General features: G+C 40.3%; 1 protein-coding gene across 13 annotated transcripts in view; it reads right to left on the reverse strand.

Moving 5' to 3' along the window:
• gapvd1 (GTPase activating protein and VPS9 domains 1) overlaps window positions 1–21,294 on the reverse strand; it is a 114,907-nt gene that overhangs the window by 22,867 nt on the left and 70,746 nt on the right. For 4 of the 13 annotated variants that reach the window (XM_078426274.1, XM_078426270.1, XM_078426268.1 and 1 more), the window contains 7 exons: window positions 18,387–18,527; window positions 16,088–16,222; window positions 15,774–15,914; window positions 15,018–15,092; window positions 8,896–9,251; window positions 7,711–7,798; window positions 6,816–6,926 (listed from right to left, as the gene is read on the reverse strand). In XM_078426274.1, the coding sequence (XP_078282400.1) occupies window positions 6,816–6,926; window positions 7,711–7,798; window positions 8,896–9,251; window positions 15,018–15,092; window positions 15,774–15,914; window positions 16,088–16,222; window positions 18,387–18,527 (1,047 nt within the window). The remainder of the gene's footprint in view (window positions 1–6,815; window positions 6,927–7,710; window positions 7,799–8,895; window positions 9,252–15,017; window positions 15,093–15,773; window positions 15,915–16,087; window positions 16,223–18,386; window positions 18,528–21,294) is intronic. The other 9 variants (XM_078426276.1, XM_078426273.1, XM_078426271.1 and 6 more) reach the window with 6 other exon arrangements.

Here is a 21,294-nt window from a genome sequence, read left to right on the forward strand (position 1 = left end):
GGAATGAAGGGATGAAGAGATTAGTTTATTGTGGTATCATGTTCGCCACAGATATTGTGGGCCGAAGGGCCTGTTCGTGTACTGTACTGTTCTATGCTCGTAAAACTGAAAATAAACAGGAGTGCAGCTGGTCATAACTGCGATACCCATCCCCGATATGAATGGGGGATATGGTACCAGAAGTGAACCAATACAATAGTACTCCATACTGACATCAAATGTGCAGGTACATCTCATAGAAGAAAGCAAGAACAAAATTCATCCTCACTATTGAAAGAAAAATATCATACATTTTACTATAATTTTAAATGTGGCTATGTTTCCAATCACTTTCACCATAATCAAAGTCTCAACCTTGCCTCATCACATTTAAATATTTAACTGTATAATACCATGCCACTAGTTTCTTTTTGTCATTAGGCAGCGGCAGTGGGAAAATCAAGAGGGGGTGGAATGTGCTTCTATACTAACCAGGACTGGTGCAGCGACATCACAGTACTGTCTAACTTCTGTTCCCCCAATCTAGAATCTTTATAAACTACAAACCCTTTATTCTCCGAGGGAATTTACCTTTTTATTCTCGCTGGAGTTTAATCCTCCCCTGCGTACGTGAGGCGCAAATGCAACTCAGTGGCCAGGTATTGACGGTAGAGAGTGACTTCCTGGACTCCATGGTCATTGTTTTGAGGGACTTTAACAAGGCTAACCTCAGTCGTGAGCTCCCAAAGTACAGACTTCATGTTACCTGCCCCACCAGAGGGGAGAGACACTAGATCATTGTTATACTTCAATCAAGAACGCATATCGCTCTGTTCCCCGGGCGGCTCTGGGTCTCTCTGATCATTGTTTAGTTCACCTTATTCCGACCTACAGGCAGAAACTGAAATCTGCTAAGTCTCTTGTCAGAACAACAAAAAGGTGGACAAGCGAGGGCATTGAAAAACTACAGTCCTTCTTTGACTGCACTGATTGGAATGTGTTCAGGGAAGCAACCACAAGCCTTGATGAGTACACAGACACTGTGACATCCGATGTCAGCTTTTGCGAGAACAATTGCATTCCCACTACGTCCCGGATCTGGTTCAACAACGACAAGCCCTGGTTCACAGCAGAACTCAGACAGCTCTGCCAGTCAAAAGATGAGGCCTACACGAGCGGGGATGCAGACCTCTACAGGCAGGCCAAGCTGAGAAGAGGAATCAGAGCTGCCAAGGAAAGGTGCTCTGAGAAGCTGAGGAGCAAGTTCTCAGCTAATGACTCTTTAGTTTGGAAAGGCTTGCAAGAAATCACCAGCTACAAGAGGATATCACCCCGCTCCTTGGACAATCGTCAGCTAACCAACGACCTGAAAGGGTTCTACTGCAGGTTCAATAAACAGAAACGCAACCCTGGGACCCCCTCATCCCTCCCTCCCCAATTACCACTTCACATCCACTCACAGCCTGACTCCAGTCTGCAAAGACTGGACCCTTTCTCCCCCCCCCACCCCTCTGCAATCACCACTTCACACCCACTTACAGCCTGACTCCAGTCTGCAAAGACTGGGCCTCGTTCACTACACACCCCCTCCTTGCTGCCCAACATCAGTCTGGCCACTTCTCCATCTCCAACAATAGAAATTGAGCAGATGGAGAAGCTATTCAGGAGACAGAAAAGCCGGAAATCTCCAGGACCGGACAATGTTTCCCCCTCTACCCTCAAGCTCTGTGCCGAACAACTGGCACCGGGTCTACACAGACATTTTCAACCAGTCCCTGCAAACCTGCACTGTCCCTGCCGGCTTCAAAGTCTCCACTATTGTCCCTGTACCCAAAAAGACAAGGATCACTGGTCTTAATGACAACAGGCCTGTTGCACTGACCTCTGTAGTCATGAAGATCTTTGAAAGACTTGTGCTGGCCCAGCTGAAAAACATCACAAACCCCCTGCTGGACCCTCTGCAGTTTGCATACCAGGCCAATAGATCAATGGATGACGCAGTCAACCTAGGCCTGCACTTCATCCTCCAGCACCTAGACTGCCAGGGGACCTATGCAAGGATTTTGTTTGTGGACTTTAGCTCTGCATTCAACACCATTGTGCCAGAGCTACTACACTCCAAACTCTCCCAGTTGACTGTGCCTGAACCCCTCTGTCAGTGGATCACCAACTTCCTGACAGACAGGAAGCAGCATGTGAGGCTGAGAAAGCACATCTCGGACAGGCAGACCCTCAGCATAGGAGCACCATATGGCTGCGTACTCTCTCCTCTCCTTTACTCTGTTTACACCAATGACTGCACCTCCACAGACCCCTCTGTCAAGCTTCTCAAGTTTGCGGATGACACAACCCTGATTGGACTGATCCAGGATGGGGAGGAATCTGCCTACAGACAGGAAGTGACACAGCTGGCATCCTGGTGTCTTTGTAACAACCTGGAGCTCAATGCTCTTAAGACAGTGGAACTGATTGTAGACTTTAGGAGAGCTCCCCCTCCCCCCACTCACCATCAACAATACCACAGTCACATCTGTGGAGTCATTTAGGTTCCTTGGAACCATCATCTCCAGGGACCTTAAATGGGGGGTCACCATCGACTCCACAGTGAAAAAGGCCCAACAGAGGATGTACTTCCTGCGGCAGCTGAGGAAACACAATCTGCCGCAGGCAATGATGGTCCAATTTTATACTGCCATCGTAGAGTCTGTCCTCACCTTCTCCATCATGGTCTGGTTTGGCTCAGCCACCAAGCACGACATCCGGAGGCTGCAATGAATCGTTCGATCAGCTGAGAAGGTTGTTGGCTGCAACCTTCCCCCCATTGACGAACTGTACACTTGCAAGGGCCAGGAAGCGAGTGGGCAAGATCATCTCTGACCCCTCTCACCCTGGCCACAAACTCTTTGAAGCACTTCCCTCTGGAAGGCGACTCTGGACTGTCAAAGCCGCCACAGCCAGACATAAAAACAGCGTTTTTTCCGCGAGTAGCAGCTCTACTCAATAACCAAAAGTCTGTTGTCTCTTTTTGGTCTGGTTTATTTCACTCACGTGTGTAAACTGTGATGTTGTATTCTTAATGTTTTAAGCTTTATTCCTAATTGTTTACAGTATGTTCGTGTTGTTATCTGTGAGCGGAGCATCAAGGCACATTCCTTGTACGTGTACAAACTTGGCCAATAAACATTCATTCATTCATTAAAACTGCAATGGATATCCCTCTTATCTAAAGATAAATTTCGTTGACTATCTACTTACAAAATGGTATAACTACATGTAATCTCTGCTACTTAAAAGTGAAGACCAAATATTTACTGCCACCAGTTCAGATTTTTCAATAAAAGGATGTAGGGCTGAACATTTCTTAAGTTCCACCTTCATTAAGAAAAGGACAGGTAGGGGTAAACATGGAACCCATGGAGAGTGCGACTGGGAAATTAATTTCAGGAATAAAGGAAAGAGCAAATAATTTACACAAATAATTTACATCATGGTGGAGGACACTGAAAATATCTCCACAAAGGCCTGTTGAGTTCCTTCAGCAGTTTTATGCTCGATTTAATCCCAGGTTCAGACCTCTTGGAATTTTAGGGAATCAACAGGCATCAAAATCTGGTCCAATTTATTTTCAAGATGTTTCAGTTTTATTATATGAGAACTATCCATAGCCACAGTGTTCTTCTCTGTCCTTCCCTACTTCTCTTAGATGACTTTTCAGGAGATGTATTGTCCTGGGGTACCTGGGAATTGTTAACAAGCCTACAGCCAGGGCAAACATGACAGGACAGAATGGTGGGTCTCGTGGGAAGCCAAGGACAGCAAGTGCTTCTTGGCTGGTTAGAGTCAATCACCAGGCTTCTTGTGGACAATGGATATGTTGTCCACCATGGCAGACTGAGAATTCGGAAAGACATTTGCGAGGTCAGAATCTAACAACGGGGATCTCTGCAAAAGTTGTAAATTTCAACCAGGGCACCAATTACATGGAACCACATCCAACTTGCACACCACCCCAACTTCCTAGTTTCTCCATCACCACAGATGAGCAGCTGGCAATCTTTGATCCAACACCCTGGAAATAACTTCACTTGGACTGCAACAGTTGGACCTGCTACAACCCTACTGAGCTCAACCTGGGATGGGGCAATAAATGACACCCTTGCCAATAACATCAACCAGAAGAATGAAATGTGTGGAAAACAAGATACAATATAAAAGCACACTAAAACAGTAATACTTCGGAATAAATTCTATTTAAAGGAATTACTCAATTTTTGGTGAGGCCATAGTTCATAAAGATTTTGTAGCCAATCGATCCTCAATAAGACGATTTACGTTATCTGTTAGCTAATTACATTTAGATCATTTTGATTTCCGAAGAATGCAAATTATAAACTGGAGAGCATCTTTAACCATAACCATGAGTTTGTCATAATTTATGTGTTTGTATTTCATTCCTCTTATGAAAATATTATTTGATTCCACAGACATTTTTAAATGGAAGCTTAAACCAATATTACCAGATATGTTTACTCCAGGAATGGTCATTGGAGAACATCCAAGACCACAGACCAAAGCCAATGTGAGTTCCGCTGCTTCCCAGGTTTATGGACAACAAAATAACATGCAGTATTCCCTGCATCATCAAAGGAAGATTAGAAAATCTAGGGATTGGACATTAGCACTAAACCATACAAACTAAAACGCATATTTCAACAAGTGAATCAATAAGGAATCTTGCCAGTGGACTTATTTCTAAGACTTTTATTCTAAGACCGATTTTCTGAATCAATTGGTTAATTGATTAAACCTCCCAGTACATCTACCTGTACAATTATTTAATTCTCCAATGCATCAAGGATGACACATCATTAATCACAATGGCTAGGAATTATATCATCATTTAATTATTCAAACCTAAGTGCTTCTCCAATGACTTGGATTACACCTTGACAACAGGGATACCCGTGTCAGATTCCAATTGACACAGCTCTGCCTTCAACCACAACCCCATTCAAATTCATGGACCTTGGAGTCAACACCCTCCTCTATCACTGGATCCTGGACTTTCTGACCCACAGACCATGATCAGTGAGGAGAGTTAACAACTTCTCCTCCACAATAATTCTCAACATCGATTCCCCACATGGATGCGTTCTCTGTCCCTTACTATACTCCCTATACACTCACAACTGTGCAGCCAAATTCGGCTCTAATATCATCTACAAGTTTGCAGATGACATTACTGTGATGGGCTGGATCACGAACGATGACAAGACAGAGTACAGGAAGGAAATAAAGAGCTTCATAACATGGTGTCAGGTCAACCACCTCTCCCTCAATGTCAGCAAGACGAAGGGGCTAGTTATCAACTTCAGGAAGCCTGGTGGAGCACATGTCCCAATCAGCATCAATGTTGTTGAAGTGGAAATAGTTGAAAGCTTCAGGTTGCTTGGCATAAATATTAATCGACGATCTGTCAAGGAACAACTACATTGAAGCAACTGTCAAGAAGGCACAGCAACACCTTTACTTCCTTAGGAGACTGATTTAGCAACAGCTCTGTCCAAGACCAGAAAGAAATTGCAGAGAGTTATGGATGTAGCCCAGTCCATCACATAGACCAGACTCCCACCATTAACTACATCTACACTTCACGCTGCCTGAGGAAAGCAACCAACATAATCGAAGACCTTTCCCACCCTGGTCATTCCTTTTTCTCCCTGGTCCTGGTGGGCAGAAGATAAAGAAGCATGAAAGCGTGCACCACCAGACTCAGAAACTGCTTATTCCCCACTTATCGGGCCTCTGAACAGTCCTTCCATAAGTCCAATTTTCCTCTACCCCATTGTGGACATTGGACTTTGCCTATGGAACTGGTGCACTAAAATGCTGAGAACTATATTCTGCACTCCGTATCTTTCCCTTGTGCTTGTGTTTGGCCTGATATATAGCATTTGATTTGATTGGGTAACATACTAAACAAAGTTTTTCACTGTACCTCGGTAAATAATGAACCTAAACCATTCAACACTGCAAATGTGAGGGAGACATTTTCAAGTGAAAATTTGGGGCTAGGGTTAATGAAAATGTACTGAAAAGATTATTAGATATTTTGATGACTGATGATTTTAACTTCTCTCAGTTGAACAACTCGAGTATGAATTAGATACCTGCTTTAGAGTCAGCTTTAGTTTGTCTTAATTTCAACTGGGGTCTCAAATGTTCCCATTTTTCATTACAAAAAGGAGAGGAATCCTATTATTCATTTAGTTACTCTTTTAAACTTTAGAAAACATTTAATATCATGTTTAAATTGTTAAAAAGACATGAGATGCATTAGTAACACATAGAGGATGAGCAAAGCAACAAATTGATTATTACACCAAGTGAAGCTTCACCTAAAATAAATGAATTGATAGTGCAGCAGAGGCCTGGGAGAGGTTAGGAGAGTGCCAAAGAGTGAAGACAAGCAGGTTAAGGAAAAGCACTAAGAATCACTGAAAGAGCAAAGACACAGGCAAGACATCTACAACTTGTCTTGTAATTGGATCCTTGGGTACACTGCCTAATGATCAACTGCACAGTTGTGATCATTGTGGTGATCCTATTAAAATTAACCTTCCAAGCTACAGGTATATGTTAACATTAGGTTTAGTAGCTACTGTGCAAAGGCACTTTGGAATCATAGATACAGGCTACATAACTGTATTACATTGTTAATGTGATTGCCATGCATTTGAATATTTATTTCTAAAATCATAATGCTCTGATAATTTGGATTTTCAAGCTATTCCTATTTCATGCAGGTGTTATTCATTTTTGTCGTCCTCATTCACCATTCTTTATGTAAGGTAGGATCAGCCAACCTTGCATGGCCTGAAACCTTTCCTGTGCACCATCTTCTCTGTCTTTTTCTTGTTTATCTTTCTTCCTGAAGGAAATGGGAGCTAAAGAGAAAATATACCACATTACAAAAACAAAGCAACTTCTTCACACACAGGATGAAGAAATTCATGGCTTTAACCAAAACCTTGTGGAGGTGTACCCGACAGCAATGAAGGTTTTAATATTGGATAACATCTCTCCACACTGCTATACCAGTTACACTGAAAATATTCAGCTGCAACACTACCTACAATTAGTTGTTGAAAAATCAACGGGATACAGATGTCACTGCAGTTATTTTAGTAAAATCTATTTCTTTCAATGGATGTCAGCAAAATTAAAACATAAATCAATAAGTTTTTGATGGCACATATTTTTAACCAGCACCAAGGATAACTAACTATTGTAAGCGAAGCTGCAAGACACACTAAATATGGAACTTTTTTTAAAAAATTGAACCTCAAGTGTAGAGTGGGAGTAGGGAAGTAACTGAATTTTGGGAAGAGACAAGTAAATTGACAAGAAATAAAATCAATTCAACAATTCTTGAGAAATTCATAGACTGTTGACTTCTAACATGCTAAAGTAGTTGACAAGCAGTAAAACAAGAAATGCAAACAAGCAGCCTTTTCATTTTCACAGGTAAGAGTGAATCAAATCAAAATGCACTGAGCTGCCACAGGCAAATGCACAAGAAAGTTACAGAAATAGTTAAGCTAGGAAAAGATAATTTTATTTCAAGGTACTGATGAATTCTAATGGAAAAAAATCTCTGATCCAATTAAATTACAAAACCACTTGATCAATTATTTTATGTTGCACAGCAGTCATAATCCCAAGACTGACCTTTTGGAATAGCAGATACAAATCGCTTTTTCCACCAGGATTTGCTACGATCTGATTTCTCATCATCGCTGTCTTTTCTATCCTCTCCCTGTGCAAAAGGAATGCAAAAGGAAGTTATTTGGAATGCAAAATGATTGAACCATACAAGATAAAACATTGCGAGGGATTAATTTCACATTGCTACACTCAAGTTTCATTTTGTTTAGAGATACAGCATGGAAACAGGCCCTTCGAGGCCACAGCGACCATCGATTACCCGTTCACACACTAGTACTATACGTGCCCTACATACTAGGGGCAATTTACAGAGGCCAATTAACCTACAAACCCGCACGTTTTAGGATCCAGGGAGAATGTGCAAACTCCACACACACTATATATATACTAAGTCAGGATCGAAACCGAGTCTCTAGTACTGTGAAGCAGTAGATCTACACTGTATGCTGCAAATTAGAGGTCCCAGTTAACTTACTTTTCTTCTGTATTGTAGTAAGCTTCACTTGCGATTTCCACGTCCTCCCCCATGGGCAAACAAATGGTGCCCAAATATGAAATTAATCTTACAGTTTAGTGCAATGTCTGGTTTATTCCACATATGTATGGAAATTAGGGATTTTAACACCACATCAAAGGGATCTATAGGCCTCAAAAAGGCAGCCATAATTATCTAAGACCAGACCATCCTGGCCACACTCTGATTTCACTCCTACCATCAGTAAGAGAGTACAGGAGCCTGAAAACCATGACCACCAAGTTCAAGAGTGGCTTCTTCCCAACAACCATCTGCTTCTTGAGCACTGCACAACATTAACCTCAACAACTATGAACGTCTATGGACTGTGGTTGTACTAAGGACTTCGGGGGGGGGGTTGCACTGGAATCACAGTTATTAATTCCAAGTTACTTAAGTGTATTGTGTTTATAGGCCTGTTATGCTGCTGCAAGAAGCACTTCATAGTTTGTTGTCGGTACATATGACAATTAAACACTTTTGACTCCTATTTCAAGAACATTTTTAAACTAGTTATTTTTGTTCACGATCTGCATTTATATATACTGCCTTTACATACACAGTATTTATGCTCATTTCGTTGACATTAAATAAGCCAATTGATAACATCTTCAGTTCGGAGTTTTTTTGTTTGGAAAAAAATGGGATGCTTGCACATTGAGAATAGACCTTACCAAGGAGTCTTTGCTTGGCGACGATGTTGGCCCACTGATCCCAGTCGCTGCTCCCGATGCAAATATCTCGTCATTCACTGCCCTCCTGCTACCTGGAATATTCCATCCAGGATCACTCATTGGTCTTCGAGATGCCAAAACAACATCAGAGCTTCTGCTGCGTACTAGTCTTTCTGGAAAGGAATGTCGCTGTTTAAGCAGCTCAGCTTCAGTTTGGCAGCATATGTGTGACCCAAACGGTGGCAATCTGGCGTCACTGCCCCCTATGGCACCTTCTAGTATTGGAGGGTCCGGTGGTGGGTGTGACGGTCTTGCATAGTGCACTTTAGGCCTGACTATTGATGGTATGCTTGAAGCTGTGAATATTGGAAATGAATGAGAAAAAGAAAAACACGGATTACGGTGTGCGGACACCTCTGACAGGATAGCAAGACCAAATGGAGGAACTAGATCCATGTGTCATAGCATCACAATGTACAAATGTCGACAATCCTGGCTGGGATGCAGAAACATTTCAAATCTCTAAATGTATAACATCAAATTGTGTGATTTGGAAAGCTGTACTTCCATGCATCAACTATTCCGCCCACAAAACCCGCATCATTAACTCCATTTATTCTTTCGATTTATCTTTTAATTTTGTTGGATAAACCACACCTGTTATCAGAAGTTTAATTCTATTTATTGAGCTACTGCTTGAAAAAGGGAATCAAAGCCGGAATCAAAGCTAGGCTTTAGAAACTTAAGGCTTGCCAGGTGGCATTACAGAAAGGAAACTTTATATCATCTGCAGTATGAAATATCTAGAAGCATAAATTTAATTAGTCGAGGTAATCATCTGTGTAAAACAAAAAACATTTACATACAAATGGATCATTTAGAAGTTTAAATTGTTTTTTAAACCTTGTTCACATGAAACTGAATGGGAAGAACTGAGGACAGAGACTTAGCAGAGAACAAGGCGACAGATTTGTGGGCAAAAAATCAAGCCTAATGTCAGTGGATCTGCAATAAGATTTTACAAGGAAGTGCAGAAATATGGGTGACCAACAATAATCTGATACTTAAACTTTCTGATACAAGGTGAAAATTAAAAGGAGCCTCAAATGTCTTCCAATGTCTATTTATCTTCCATCAGATTTCTTTACAAGCTTTTGTTTTCTTTATCCATAACACTGGGATCTCTGTACTGTAGCTACACTTGAGGTTTGCATTCCTTGAAGTACAACGATTGCAGTGGATGTCCAGAGAACGGGGAGAGGAGGGGAGTGAGGAAACCATCAGGACATTGTGGCTGATGAAAGGCATGGACTAATGCTGCCTGGATTAGAAAGTATTACCTACAAGGAGAGATTAGAGAAACTTGGGCACAAAATGCTGGAGTAACTCAGCAGGTCAGGCAACATCTTTGGAGAGCATGGATAGGTGACCTTTCTGGTCAAGACCTTTCTTCAGACCCTAGAGTAAGGGTTCCCAACCTGGGGTAAATTTACCCCCAGGGGGTAAGTTTCACCTACGTAGGGGGTAAATTTGTTGATTCTGGATTTGTACATATTGATTGACTGTGTTTGATTCTGGTATACCAGTATTTCATCATTAGTTGTTCATAAATAAGTGAAATAACATTGTTATGTGCTATTGTTCGTGTTATTTGAACTTAAAATAATAATGTTAAAAACAGTATTTTACAATTTCCCCTTTGTCAATAGACAATAGACAATAGGTGCAGGAGTAGGCCATTCAGCCCTTCGAGCCAGCACCGCCATTCAATGCGATCATGGCTGATCACTCTCAATCAGTACCCCGTTCCTGCCTTCTGCCCATACCCCCTCACTCCGCTATCCTTAAGAGCTCTATCCAGCTCTCTCTTGAAAGCATCCAACGAACTGGCCTCCACTGCCTTTTGAGGCAGAGAATTCCACACCCTCACCACTCTCTGACTGAAAAAGTTCTTCCTCATCTCCGTTCTAAATGGCCTACCCCTTATTCTTAAACTGTGGCCCCTTGTTCTGGACTCCCCCAACATTGGGAACATGTTTCCTGCCTCTAATGTGTCCAATCCCCTAATTATCTTATATGTTTCAATAAGATCCCCCTCATCCTTCTAAATTCCAGTGTATACAAGCCTAATTGCTCCAGCCTTTCAACATACGACAGTCCCGCCATTCCGGGAATCAACCTAGTGAACCTACGCTGCACGCCCTCAATAGCAAGAATATCCTTCCTCAAATTTGGAGACCAAAACTGCACACAGTACTCCAGGTGCGGTCTCACCAGGGCCCGGTACAACTGTAGAAGGACCTCTTTGCTCCTATACTCAACTCCTCTTGTTACGAAGGCCAACATTCCATTGGCTTTCTTCACTGCCTGCTGTACCTGCATGCTTCCTTTCAGTGACTGATGCACTAGGACACCCAGATCTCGTTGAACATCCCCTCTTCCTAACTTGACACCATTCAGATAATAATCTGCCTTTCTATTCTTACTTCCAAAGTGAATAACCTCACACTTATCTACATTAAACTGCATCTACCATGTATCCGCCCACTCACACAACCTGTCCAAGTCACCCTGCAGCCTTATTGCATCTTCCTCACAATTCACACTACCCCCCAGCTTAGTATCATCTGCAAATTTGCTAATGGTACTTTTAATCCCTTCATCTAAGTCATTAATGTATATCGTAAATAGCTGGGGTCCCAGCACCGAACCTTGCGGTACCCCACTGGTCACTGCCTGCCATTCCGAAAGGGACCCATTTATCCCCACTCTTTGCTTTCTGTCTGTCAAACAATTTTCTATCCATGTCAGTACCCTACCCCCAATACCATGTGCTCTAATTTTGCCCACTAATCTCCTATGTGGGACCTTGTCGAAGGCTTTCTGAAAGTCGAGGTACACCACATCCACCGACTCTCCCCTGTCAATTTTCCTAGTTACATCCTCAAAAAATTCCAGTAGATTTGTCAAGCATGATTTCCCCTTCGTAAATCCATGCTGACTCGGAATGATCCTGTTACTGCTATCCAAATGCTCAGCAATTTCGTCTTTTATAATTGACTCCAGCATCTTCCCCACCACTGATGTCAGACTAACTGGTCTATAATTACCCGTTTTCTCTCTCCCTCCTTTCTTAAAAAGTGGGATAACATTTGCTATCCTCCAATCCACAGGAACTGATCCTGAATCTATAAAACATTGAAAAATGATCTCCAATGCTTCCACTATTTCTAGAGCCACCTCCTTAAGTACCCTGGGATGCAGACCATCAGGCTCTGGGGATTTATCAGCCTTCAGTGCCATCAGTCTACCCAAAACCATTTCCTGCCTAATGTGGATTTCCTTCAGTTCCTCCATCACCCTAGGCTCTCCGGCCTCTAGAACATTTGGGAGATTGTGTGTATCCTCCTCAGTAAACACAGATCCAAAGTAACGGTTTAACTCGTCTGCCATTTCTTTGTTCCCCATAATACATTCCCTGCTTCTGTCTTCAAGGGACCCACATTTGCCTTGACTATTTTTTTCCTCTTCACGTACCTAAAAAAACTTTTGCTATCCTCCTTTATATTATTGTCGGTTGCTTTATTATGGTAGAAGTGTAAACCCAAATTACTGAACAAAACTGGGTGGGGGTAAATTTACTTTCGAAAAGTTGCAACGGGGTAAACGGGACGAAAAAGGTTGGGAACCCCTGCGTTAGAGAAACTTGGATTGTTTTCTCTGGAATGTTGGAAGATAGTCAGTCAGAACCTTTTGCCCAAGGTGCAAATGTCAAAGACAAGCGGGCATAGCTTTAATAATAATATATTAATAATAACTTTTTTTGTACAGCACTTTTCATACAATTGAATGCAACCCAAAGTGCTTTTCACAAAAACACAGGTCTAAACAAAAATACAATTTAAAACAGTAAGGACAGACAGTTAATAACATAAAAAGCACAGATTTATACAAAAATATAAAATAAAAAATGGTGTAAAAGGACAAAAGACAAAAACCCTGAGGTCAAATACAAAGTCCCATATTCTATACGAGTACACAAGCTGCTGAAGGGTATGCTGAGATAAATAAAAGAGAATAAAGATAATTTTTACAATGTCATCAAAAGGTCAGTTAAAAGCTTGATTGAAAAGATAAGTTATCTGCCGTTTAAAAATCTCAACTGAGTGGGCGTCTCTCATAAGATGGGAGGGGCAAAGTTTAAAGATGATGTGTGGGCAGGTTTTATTCTATATAGAATGGTTGGTGCCTGGATTGCCCTGCCAGGGTTGGTTGCCAGGCAGATATGATATTGCCATTTAAGCGACTTTGAGATGGGTACATGGATAGGCAGGGAATAGAGAAATATGGATCATGTGCAGTCAGAGAAGATTTGTTTAACTTGGCATCATGTTCGGCAGCCTGTTTCTGTGTTGCACAGTTCTATGTGTAGAAAGGAACTGCTGATGCTGGTTTATACCAAAGATAGACACAATATGTTGGAGTAACTCAGCAAGCCAGGCAGCATCTCTGGAGAAAAAAGGATGGGAGACGTTTCGGGTCAGGACCCTTCTTCAGACTGAAAGTAGAGGGTAGGGAACTGGAGATACTGTTCTATCTGGAGATGCAATTTCAAATCCTATCACTGCAACAAGGAAATTTAACCTGACATAACTAATTAATCTAGAATTTAAATTTTGACTTGAAGTCAAATTTCCCCATTGTGGGACGAAGAAAGTACTTATTGTTATTATTATTAAGTCGCAACTAAACTACCAATTGACATAAAAACACATTTGATTCAGAGAGCTCAACCCTGAACGCCACCTGTCCATTTCCACCACAGATGCTGCCTGACCAGTTGAGTTCCTCTAGCATTCTTTGTTGTGCGCGTTCATTAATGTCCTTTATTAAAGGAAATCTGCCACTTCTCTCTACACCCACATAAATTTGGCTGACTCACATGTTATTTGAAGTCGCCGAGCAAGTCACTCAATTCAAGGACAAGAAGTGTTAACCTTGCTTACATAGAATAAAGACAGAGGCAAAAGCCATGCCCTAACAAAAGGTATTGTATGCTTTTGGTTAACATTATAAAAAAGAAGTTCTGATTTTGGAGAAGACAGACCAAATATCAACCAATAAGTTGAAGCATTTCAATCATAAGGAGAGATTGCAGATATTAAAAATAGTTGAATTCTGATTCACCACAGTGCAAACAAATTGAAAATTTAGCATTATTTGTATTTCAATCAAAAAGACTACAAAAGAGCACACCTTGTGGCACAAAAACATTCACAATTAATTCCTTTACAAAGACCATAGTTAATGAACTGTACCAAAGACAATATAAACTAAATATGTTGGTAATTTTATGAGACTAGGTAGTTGGGAAAAGCCACAAAGGACAAAACTCAGTGGACTAAATCCAGTCTTCAACATTTGTATCCACAGAATAGAATAACTCCTTTATTCTCTGACGTTCAGTCCAATCTAATTCAGTCAACCTTCCGTAGATTTGTAAACGTGCTGCAGAATAGCAGCACCTTGGGGAGCTCTGATTCTCCACATCACAAGTTGGTCGATCTCAATTAGGCCATTGAGAAAGGCATCAAGGGGACACAAAGCAAGACCCATGAGGCAGGCAATAAAATGAATTAGGAATTCATCGGGGGCTTTTCAACTGCACTGTCTGCATTGGGGAAGTTCAACAGGGAAATGGTGCAAGGATATCCAAATGGAGGAAACAAATCAGAATCTAATAAATTACAACTTCACTCTCAAATTAGTTAATACTATTTTCCTCTTTTCAATTTTTCAATGGAATTATCTTCTAATAATTTGAGAGAAACAAGAAAGAAGAGAAATGAGAAAGCAAAAATAAAACCAAGCATAATTTGTATCCTGTTACAGGTGAAGCCCATTTCTTTATCAAAGTTCATACGTTATCAGAGCAGTAATAGATTATTTGGCCCATCAAGTCTACTCTGCCATTCAATTATCGCTGATCTATCTTTTTCTCTCAACCCCACCCTCCTGCCGACACCTTGACTATTCAAGAACCTGTCATCTCCATTGAGATTAAAAGAAACTGCTTTTAGTTCTATACCACAAAACGGTGACTTGAAGACGTTTTAACTTACCATCTGAAGACAGTGGATCAAACATTGCAAGCAATGCATCTGTCTGGGAAAGTGAAGAAGTCATCTGATGTCCACCTGTAAACACACAAACAATAAAAAGATACGCAATCAAACTTGCACGCAAGGTTAGGTTACATATCTGGAAGCATAGTGAACATGAGAAAGTTACAGAACAAGTTACGGAGAAGAGAGACACAAGGAACCTCCGATGCTCGAATCTTGAGCAACACACAAAGTACTCGAGTAACTCAGCATATCAAGCACCATCAGTGGAGAAATCTGAAGAAGGGTCCCCGATTCAGAATGTCACCTATCTGTTCCCGCCACAGATGCTGCCTGACCCACTGCATTACTCCAGCACTTTGTATTTTGCAGAAGCCACAGACAAGAATGTGAGCATTACTTGTTGTTGATCAGGTGGAAATCTCAATGACAAAACTACATTCTGGTATGGTTGTGGTGTGGTCAGCACCTGGCGTGTGCATTTCAAATGATCATAAATAAAGTTTGACATCCCTGAAATACCAGTTCTAGTACTCAGAATTAGTAAATGAACAACTCATTTCCAGGCAGCACAGCACAACCGAGCACAACTTGTCGTGAGTAGATGGGAATTTTTGCCGGAAAAAAAATTAAAAGAAAAAATCTGCTTAAAATCTGAATGCATTGGAAAGCATCTTACTTCTAGGCCATTAGAACTGATTTCTATTAATCCAAATACCTAGTCATTGGCTTAATTAAAACAGCTTTACTTACCTTGCACAATTTCCTCCACATCAGGGCTTGTGACAGAATCTTTCCCTCCAAAATCAGAGCTGCATTCCGATCGTATGTCCTCAACCTTGTTGGGTATGTCTTCTGATGTAACACTGATGCCTGTTAAATAGTGTAAAAAGCCTAAAAGGCATTAATTCTTAAATGTAAGTATTGTGATTAGACTTCAAGAAGAAAATGTTATCTTACATTAGAAGCTACAACAGTTTCTTTAGAAGTAACCATTTCAAACTTACACATGATATTTACCTCTATACTGAAAACTGAAGTGAGCACAAAATTCTACTGTCATGTACCTGATACAACACTGAGTCCAGGAGTACTGGGCCTTGAGCTCACTTCTCTCACATCTGTATCATCGGATGTGTTACCAAGTCCAGAACAACTTTCCAGCTCTTGCAGTCGTTCCTCCTGCTTCAGGTCTGTGGCTTCTGAAATACAGTTCCCAATAGTATTTCTATATTAACTACGTTATATTTTCTCAACCTTTTCAAGACTTATAAAATTAAACAATTAAAAAAGGAAAATATTTTAATTTTTATCTCTTCCCTAAGTCCACGGAGATGAAAATGTGGGGCACATTGGTAGGAAGAACAGAAAAGCTGAATATTATTTAAATAAATATAGATTACAGAATACAGTCAGACAGCAAATCTGGAGAACATGAATAGCCGATGTTTTGAAGTGTCCCGACCCGAAACAACGTAAAACGTCACCGATTCATGTTACGCAGAGATGCTCTGGACACGCTGAGTTACTCCAGCACTTGTGTTGTTTTTTGTAAACCAGCATCTGCAGTTCCTTGTGTTTACATATTACAGAAGGATCCAGATACCCTTGTGTGTGACACAAGAATATGAGCAATTGGGAAGGCAAATAGAACGCTGAGCATAATTGTAATAATGATGGAGTACCTGGGATGAAGGGATGATTTTATGAGGTATGCCGTGTGATCGGGAAAATACACTGCAGTTTTCAAAAGGATAATCATTTAAACTAACTGAAATTCCCAATAGGCTACAAGGATAAATGCTATAAGGATATTTCCCCTAATCTAGAATCAAATTTTCAGAATAAGAGACGCATGCTTCCGTTCACCACTTTGACCAAACATCACCGTTAAGGCTCATAATTCTTTTGTAATCATACACACAATTTAAATGTTGCACTGAAGTTACAAGAGACTCGGATCTTGAGCAAAAACCAAGCTGCTGTAGTAATTCAGTGAGTCAGTCTGACCTGTTGAGTTCCTTCAGCAGTTTAAATATTGCACTAATTTTCAAATGCAGGCATCTCGTGTTTTACACAGATGTTATGTGCTCGAAAAGCAGACCTAGTTCAAAAACGCATAAATGAAGCATATATGCAACTACGCTGTCAGCAGTAAATTTGAGCTCGTTATTACAAAAAATAAGACGCCTTAATTTAAGCTTTGATATTGAACAAACAAGCGAGTTATTTCAAAATGCATAAATCAAACACGAGTAAAACGCGAGGTGCCTGTTCACTCTTTCTTCCCTCCCTAACCTACCAACACCAGGAAGAAAGCAGCAGAAACACCTGCTCTGGCACCTCTTGGACACAAACATCTGTGGTTATAAATGTACTCATCAGGATGGAGATGAGGAGAAACTTACTGTTTAAATGGATTATTAAAAATTTGAAATGTTCTACCCCAGAGAGCTGTGAAAGTTGACCCATTTATTACATTAGGAAACTGAGATTAATAGATTGTTGCACAATAAAGGAATCGATGAGGATCGGGCAGAAAGGTGATCTACACTCAAGGTCACACTAAAAGGCGGAACAGGCTTCACTGGATGCAGACTACTACTGTTCTTATTTTGGTTATGTTTGGTTATTGTGAACGATCAAATATTTAAAGGTTAAGACTGATTAACTAACTGAAATTAATTGACTCCAAATACTGCAGTTGTGCCCACAAAACTCATGACTGTGCCTCCTCATGTGCTCGTAACGTTGATCAAACGGTACCTTTAAATCTCATAATTGGTTTCATAACCACACATACAATTTTAATTTTGCACTCCATTTTCCAAATACACCCTTTCTTCCCTCCCAACCCCCTTTGACCTATCAACACCTGGATAATATCAGCACAAGCATCTGCTTTGGCACCTATTGGGGATGACCATCTGTGATTATAAGTGTGCCAGACTTGTTTCTCTTGCTTTGCACTGTACTAAAGCCAACTGAATTCAGATTAACCAACACAAACAGCTACCGAGTGTTCGAACCAATCTCATTAAAAACTTGGTCCAAAATTCTATGGGATTACTACCTATGTGCTTTCACATTCTCAGCTTTGCACGTGGTGAGCCTTAACTTAGGGCAGTTCCAATACCAAAAAAAAAGTAAAACTCAGTTCAAAAAAAGAAAATGGCTTATCCCCACAAACTCATAAGCTAAACTAAATAGTTAGATTCTTGAAGCAAAAGACTAAGAACTAAGGCTAATTCTTAATGCTAAGTGCATTACAAACTTCATGACTTCTCTTTAAAGGAAAAAAACTTATTTGATGAATGTTTTGACAAACCTTTCGTAACATTTGAAAAATGACCTAAACATACACACCCGAGTCGCTTGGCAGCACTTCCACGCTCCAGGCCTCGCTGGTTGTTTCAGAGATCGTTGACCCTGTGCAGGGATCAAGTAGCACTGAACTTGAACCTGGTAATCCTAGCAAACTACCCAGCATATTCTCTGCCGCTGCACCTGGCACACAAAAAATTAAATGCTTATTAACTAGTACCATTCAGCGGTACTTTTACTTAACATCATACGTGTCCTTAACATAATACATTGTAGCAGAGTTGCACCTTTCAGAAAACAAAAAAAATATTGAATTAGCTAGCCTCAGAAACTATGCTATTGGGATTCACTTGTACTTCACAATGAATACTGGACAAGTACTGATGTGTCTGAAACACACAGGGCACAATAAGATTACAGTGTGATTACAGTGTGAGTGTAATTACAGTGTGAGTTTGCAAACATTGCCTTCTGAAGTCTTCTCTAAACAGGACATTGCAATCTCTAAAATAATTTTACATTAGTAATTTAGGTTTAATTTAACACCCTTAGCCATCATCATTATACAATAACCATAACATACAATTGAGAAATGGGAAGCATTTTTTTGTTTTCTACTCTACACACTTTTTAATCCATTTAGGCTCCATCACGTTGCGTAAGTCATGTTATTCATCACAAGTACCCACACCAAGTTTAAAAAAAGTACATCAGAGCAATTGACTGCAATGAAATTAAGAAACGCTTTGCAATCCAGCATCTTTGCTTTAGTTTTCAGAATTAAATCAATGAAAGAGAAACATTATTTACTATCAAGCACTGACAAAGGACAAATCTGAACAACTCGAAGTAGTTTAAGAAAAGCATGAACCTAGACAAAAAAATTTAAATAAGATGCCATATTCTCCATGTAAAACATGTAAAAAAAATAATTCATATAAACTGGAAAGAATTCAGAGCATGGATCCCTCCAAATTAATCCCTCCAAATGAAAACTAAGTTGCAGCTATTCCTGTAGTTGAGTACCTCAGGACAACTTTATCATCATCATTTCACTACTACACCACAAGAAAATGAACAGTGGAAAAGCACTGATGTTTCAGAAACATACAGGGCAATACCAGTCATTGTGGTAGCAACGTGTGTACAAACATTGGCTTCTGATGCAAGCTCAGCCCTTGCATCAAAGCCCTTGGGCACTGAACCCATATAAAATACTGCAAAATCTGTTAAAAAAAATAATTAATTTCAATAAAGTTGAAACACAAATTTTCACCTATATACCATATTAGAAAATATATCACCGTTTGTAACCTAACGGTGAACAATTCATTTTCATTTCAGTTCATGCATATAAAAAAGTTAATTATGAAATGAGCATCTTGAATATCAAACCAGAATATCCAGTAAGAAAATACATGCTCTTGAATTAGTAAAAATGAAATGTATTTGGGGAAAAACTGGTCCATATCAGTTTGCCATTTGATTCAAAACCATTGATAATGTGAGACACAAGAAACTGCAGATGTTGGAACCTTGAGCAAAACACAAAGTGCTAGAGGAACGCAGCGGGTTAGGCAACATCTGTGGAGGAATGGACAGGCAACAGAATCTGAAGAATGGTCCCGACCCAAAACGTCATCTGTCCGTTCCCTCTTCAGATGCTGCCTGACCCGCTGAGTTCCTCCAGCACTTTGTGTTTTGCACAGATAATATTAGTTGGCTTAGCCTGTCTCCTGATTAAATTCATGGGTGCCAATGCAGAATTCTTGTTTGCACAGAAAGCACAAGCAACAGCTTTTGAAACAATATTTACTCTTGCAACATTGTTAAAAGATCTGCTTTCAGCATCTTGAACAATATTTGCGGGTCATCTGAAACACTCCCAATTTAAAGCTTACTGGAGACAAACACAGGTATATGATTAAATGAGAGGCACAGCAAGATCTGAAACAATTAGAATTTATGCCTCATTATCATGGTAATCTTATCACTGGGATAATGAGGTATTAATGGAGATTTAATGTGCATCTCATAATGCTATCCCTTAGAGAAACACATAAGGAAATTGCTGCAAATTCAGTTAATGATATAAGCATCCCAAAACACATAATCCAAAAGCATGAAAAATGCTGGATGTAAATGAGAAAGAACCAAGGTCAATCACACTGTTGGGATTTAGCAAATGACAGTTGTGTTTTAATATAATGCATTTAACAAAAAAAAGTTTCATTGTTTGTCAACAGTAATAAAAGTTTTTTCAATGAAATTTGTTATTAGAAGCAATGTTGCTGATTTTGACATTAGTGCAGTTTTCTTTCATTTTGAAGCGGTACAGAGGCACAGCTGGATAGCATGTCAGTGTTTCCATCTAGCCTGCCACAAGTGGTAAGTAATGCCTCTGATCCCCCCTATGGAATTATTGGGTGACAGGTAAGCAGCATCTTTGGAGAAAATTGAGCTTTATCTAGTACCCCCTCCCCACCACCCCCAGGCAACTTTGCAGATATCTGACAGCAACTAGGTCAAATGGGGTAGGAATGATTAAATCTGGGGTTGCATTGTAGGGTGGGGGAGAATTAAACATAAGGGAAGGGAAAAGTGTGTTATAGCCAAGGATTCGTTTGAATGTGAATTGGAAGAAAATGCAAAAGCCAACTTTGACAGTGTAAGGTCCCATAAACAGCAATATGGTGATGACCAAATAATCTGTTTGTCTTTGGTCAGGACACTGAGGTGAAATATTCCCAGCACAATTCTTTAAGATTTTGTATACTCTATCAAGGGAAAAGGTGGGGAGTGAATGTATCATCTGAAGGATAACACCTCTGATGGAATGTCAAAGTTCCATTTTGGGAGTCTGCATTAGGACAGAGGGAAAAGAAAATATTGTCTATGTGTAGCAGTGTGAGAGAGGTGGGAGAGAGGTGTGACAGAGGCTTGTACGTGA

The sequence above is a fragment of the Rhinoraja longicauda genome, chromosome 31 (genome assembly GCF_053455715.1).
Source record: "Rhinoraja longicauda isolate Sanriku21f chromosome 31, sRhiLon1.1, whole genome shotgun sequence".
Taxonomy (NCBI): Eukaryota; Metazoa; Chordata; class Chondrichthyes; order Rajiformes; family Arhynchobatidae; genus Rhinoraja; species Rhinoraja longicauda.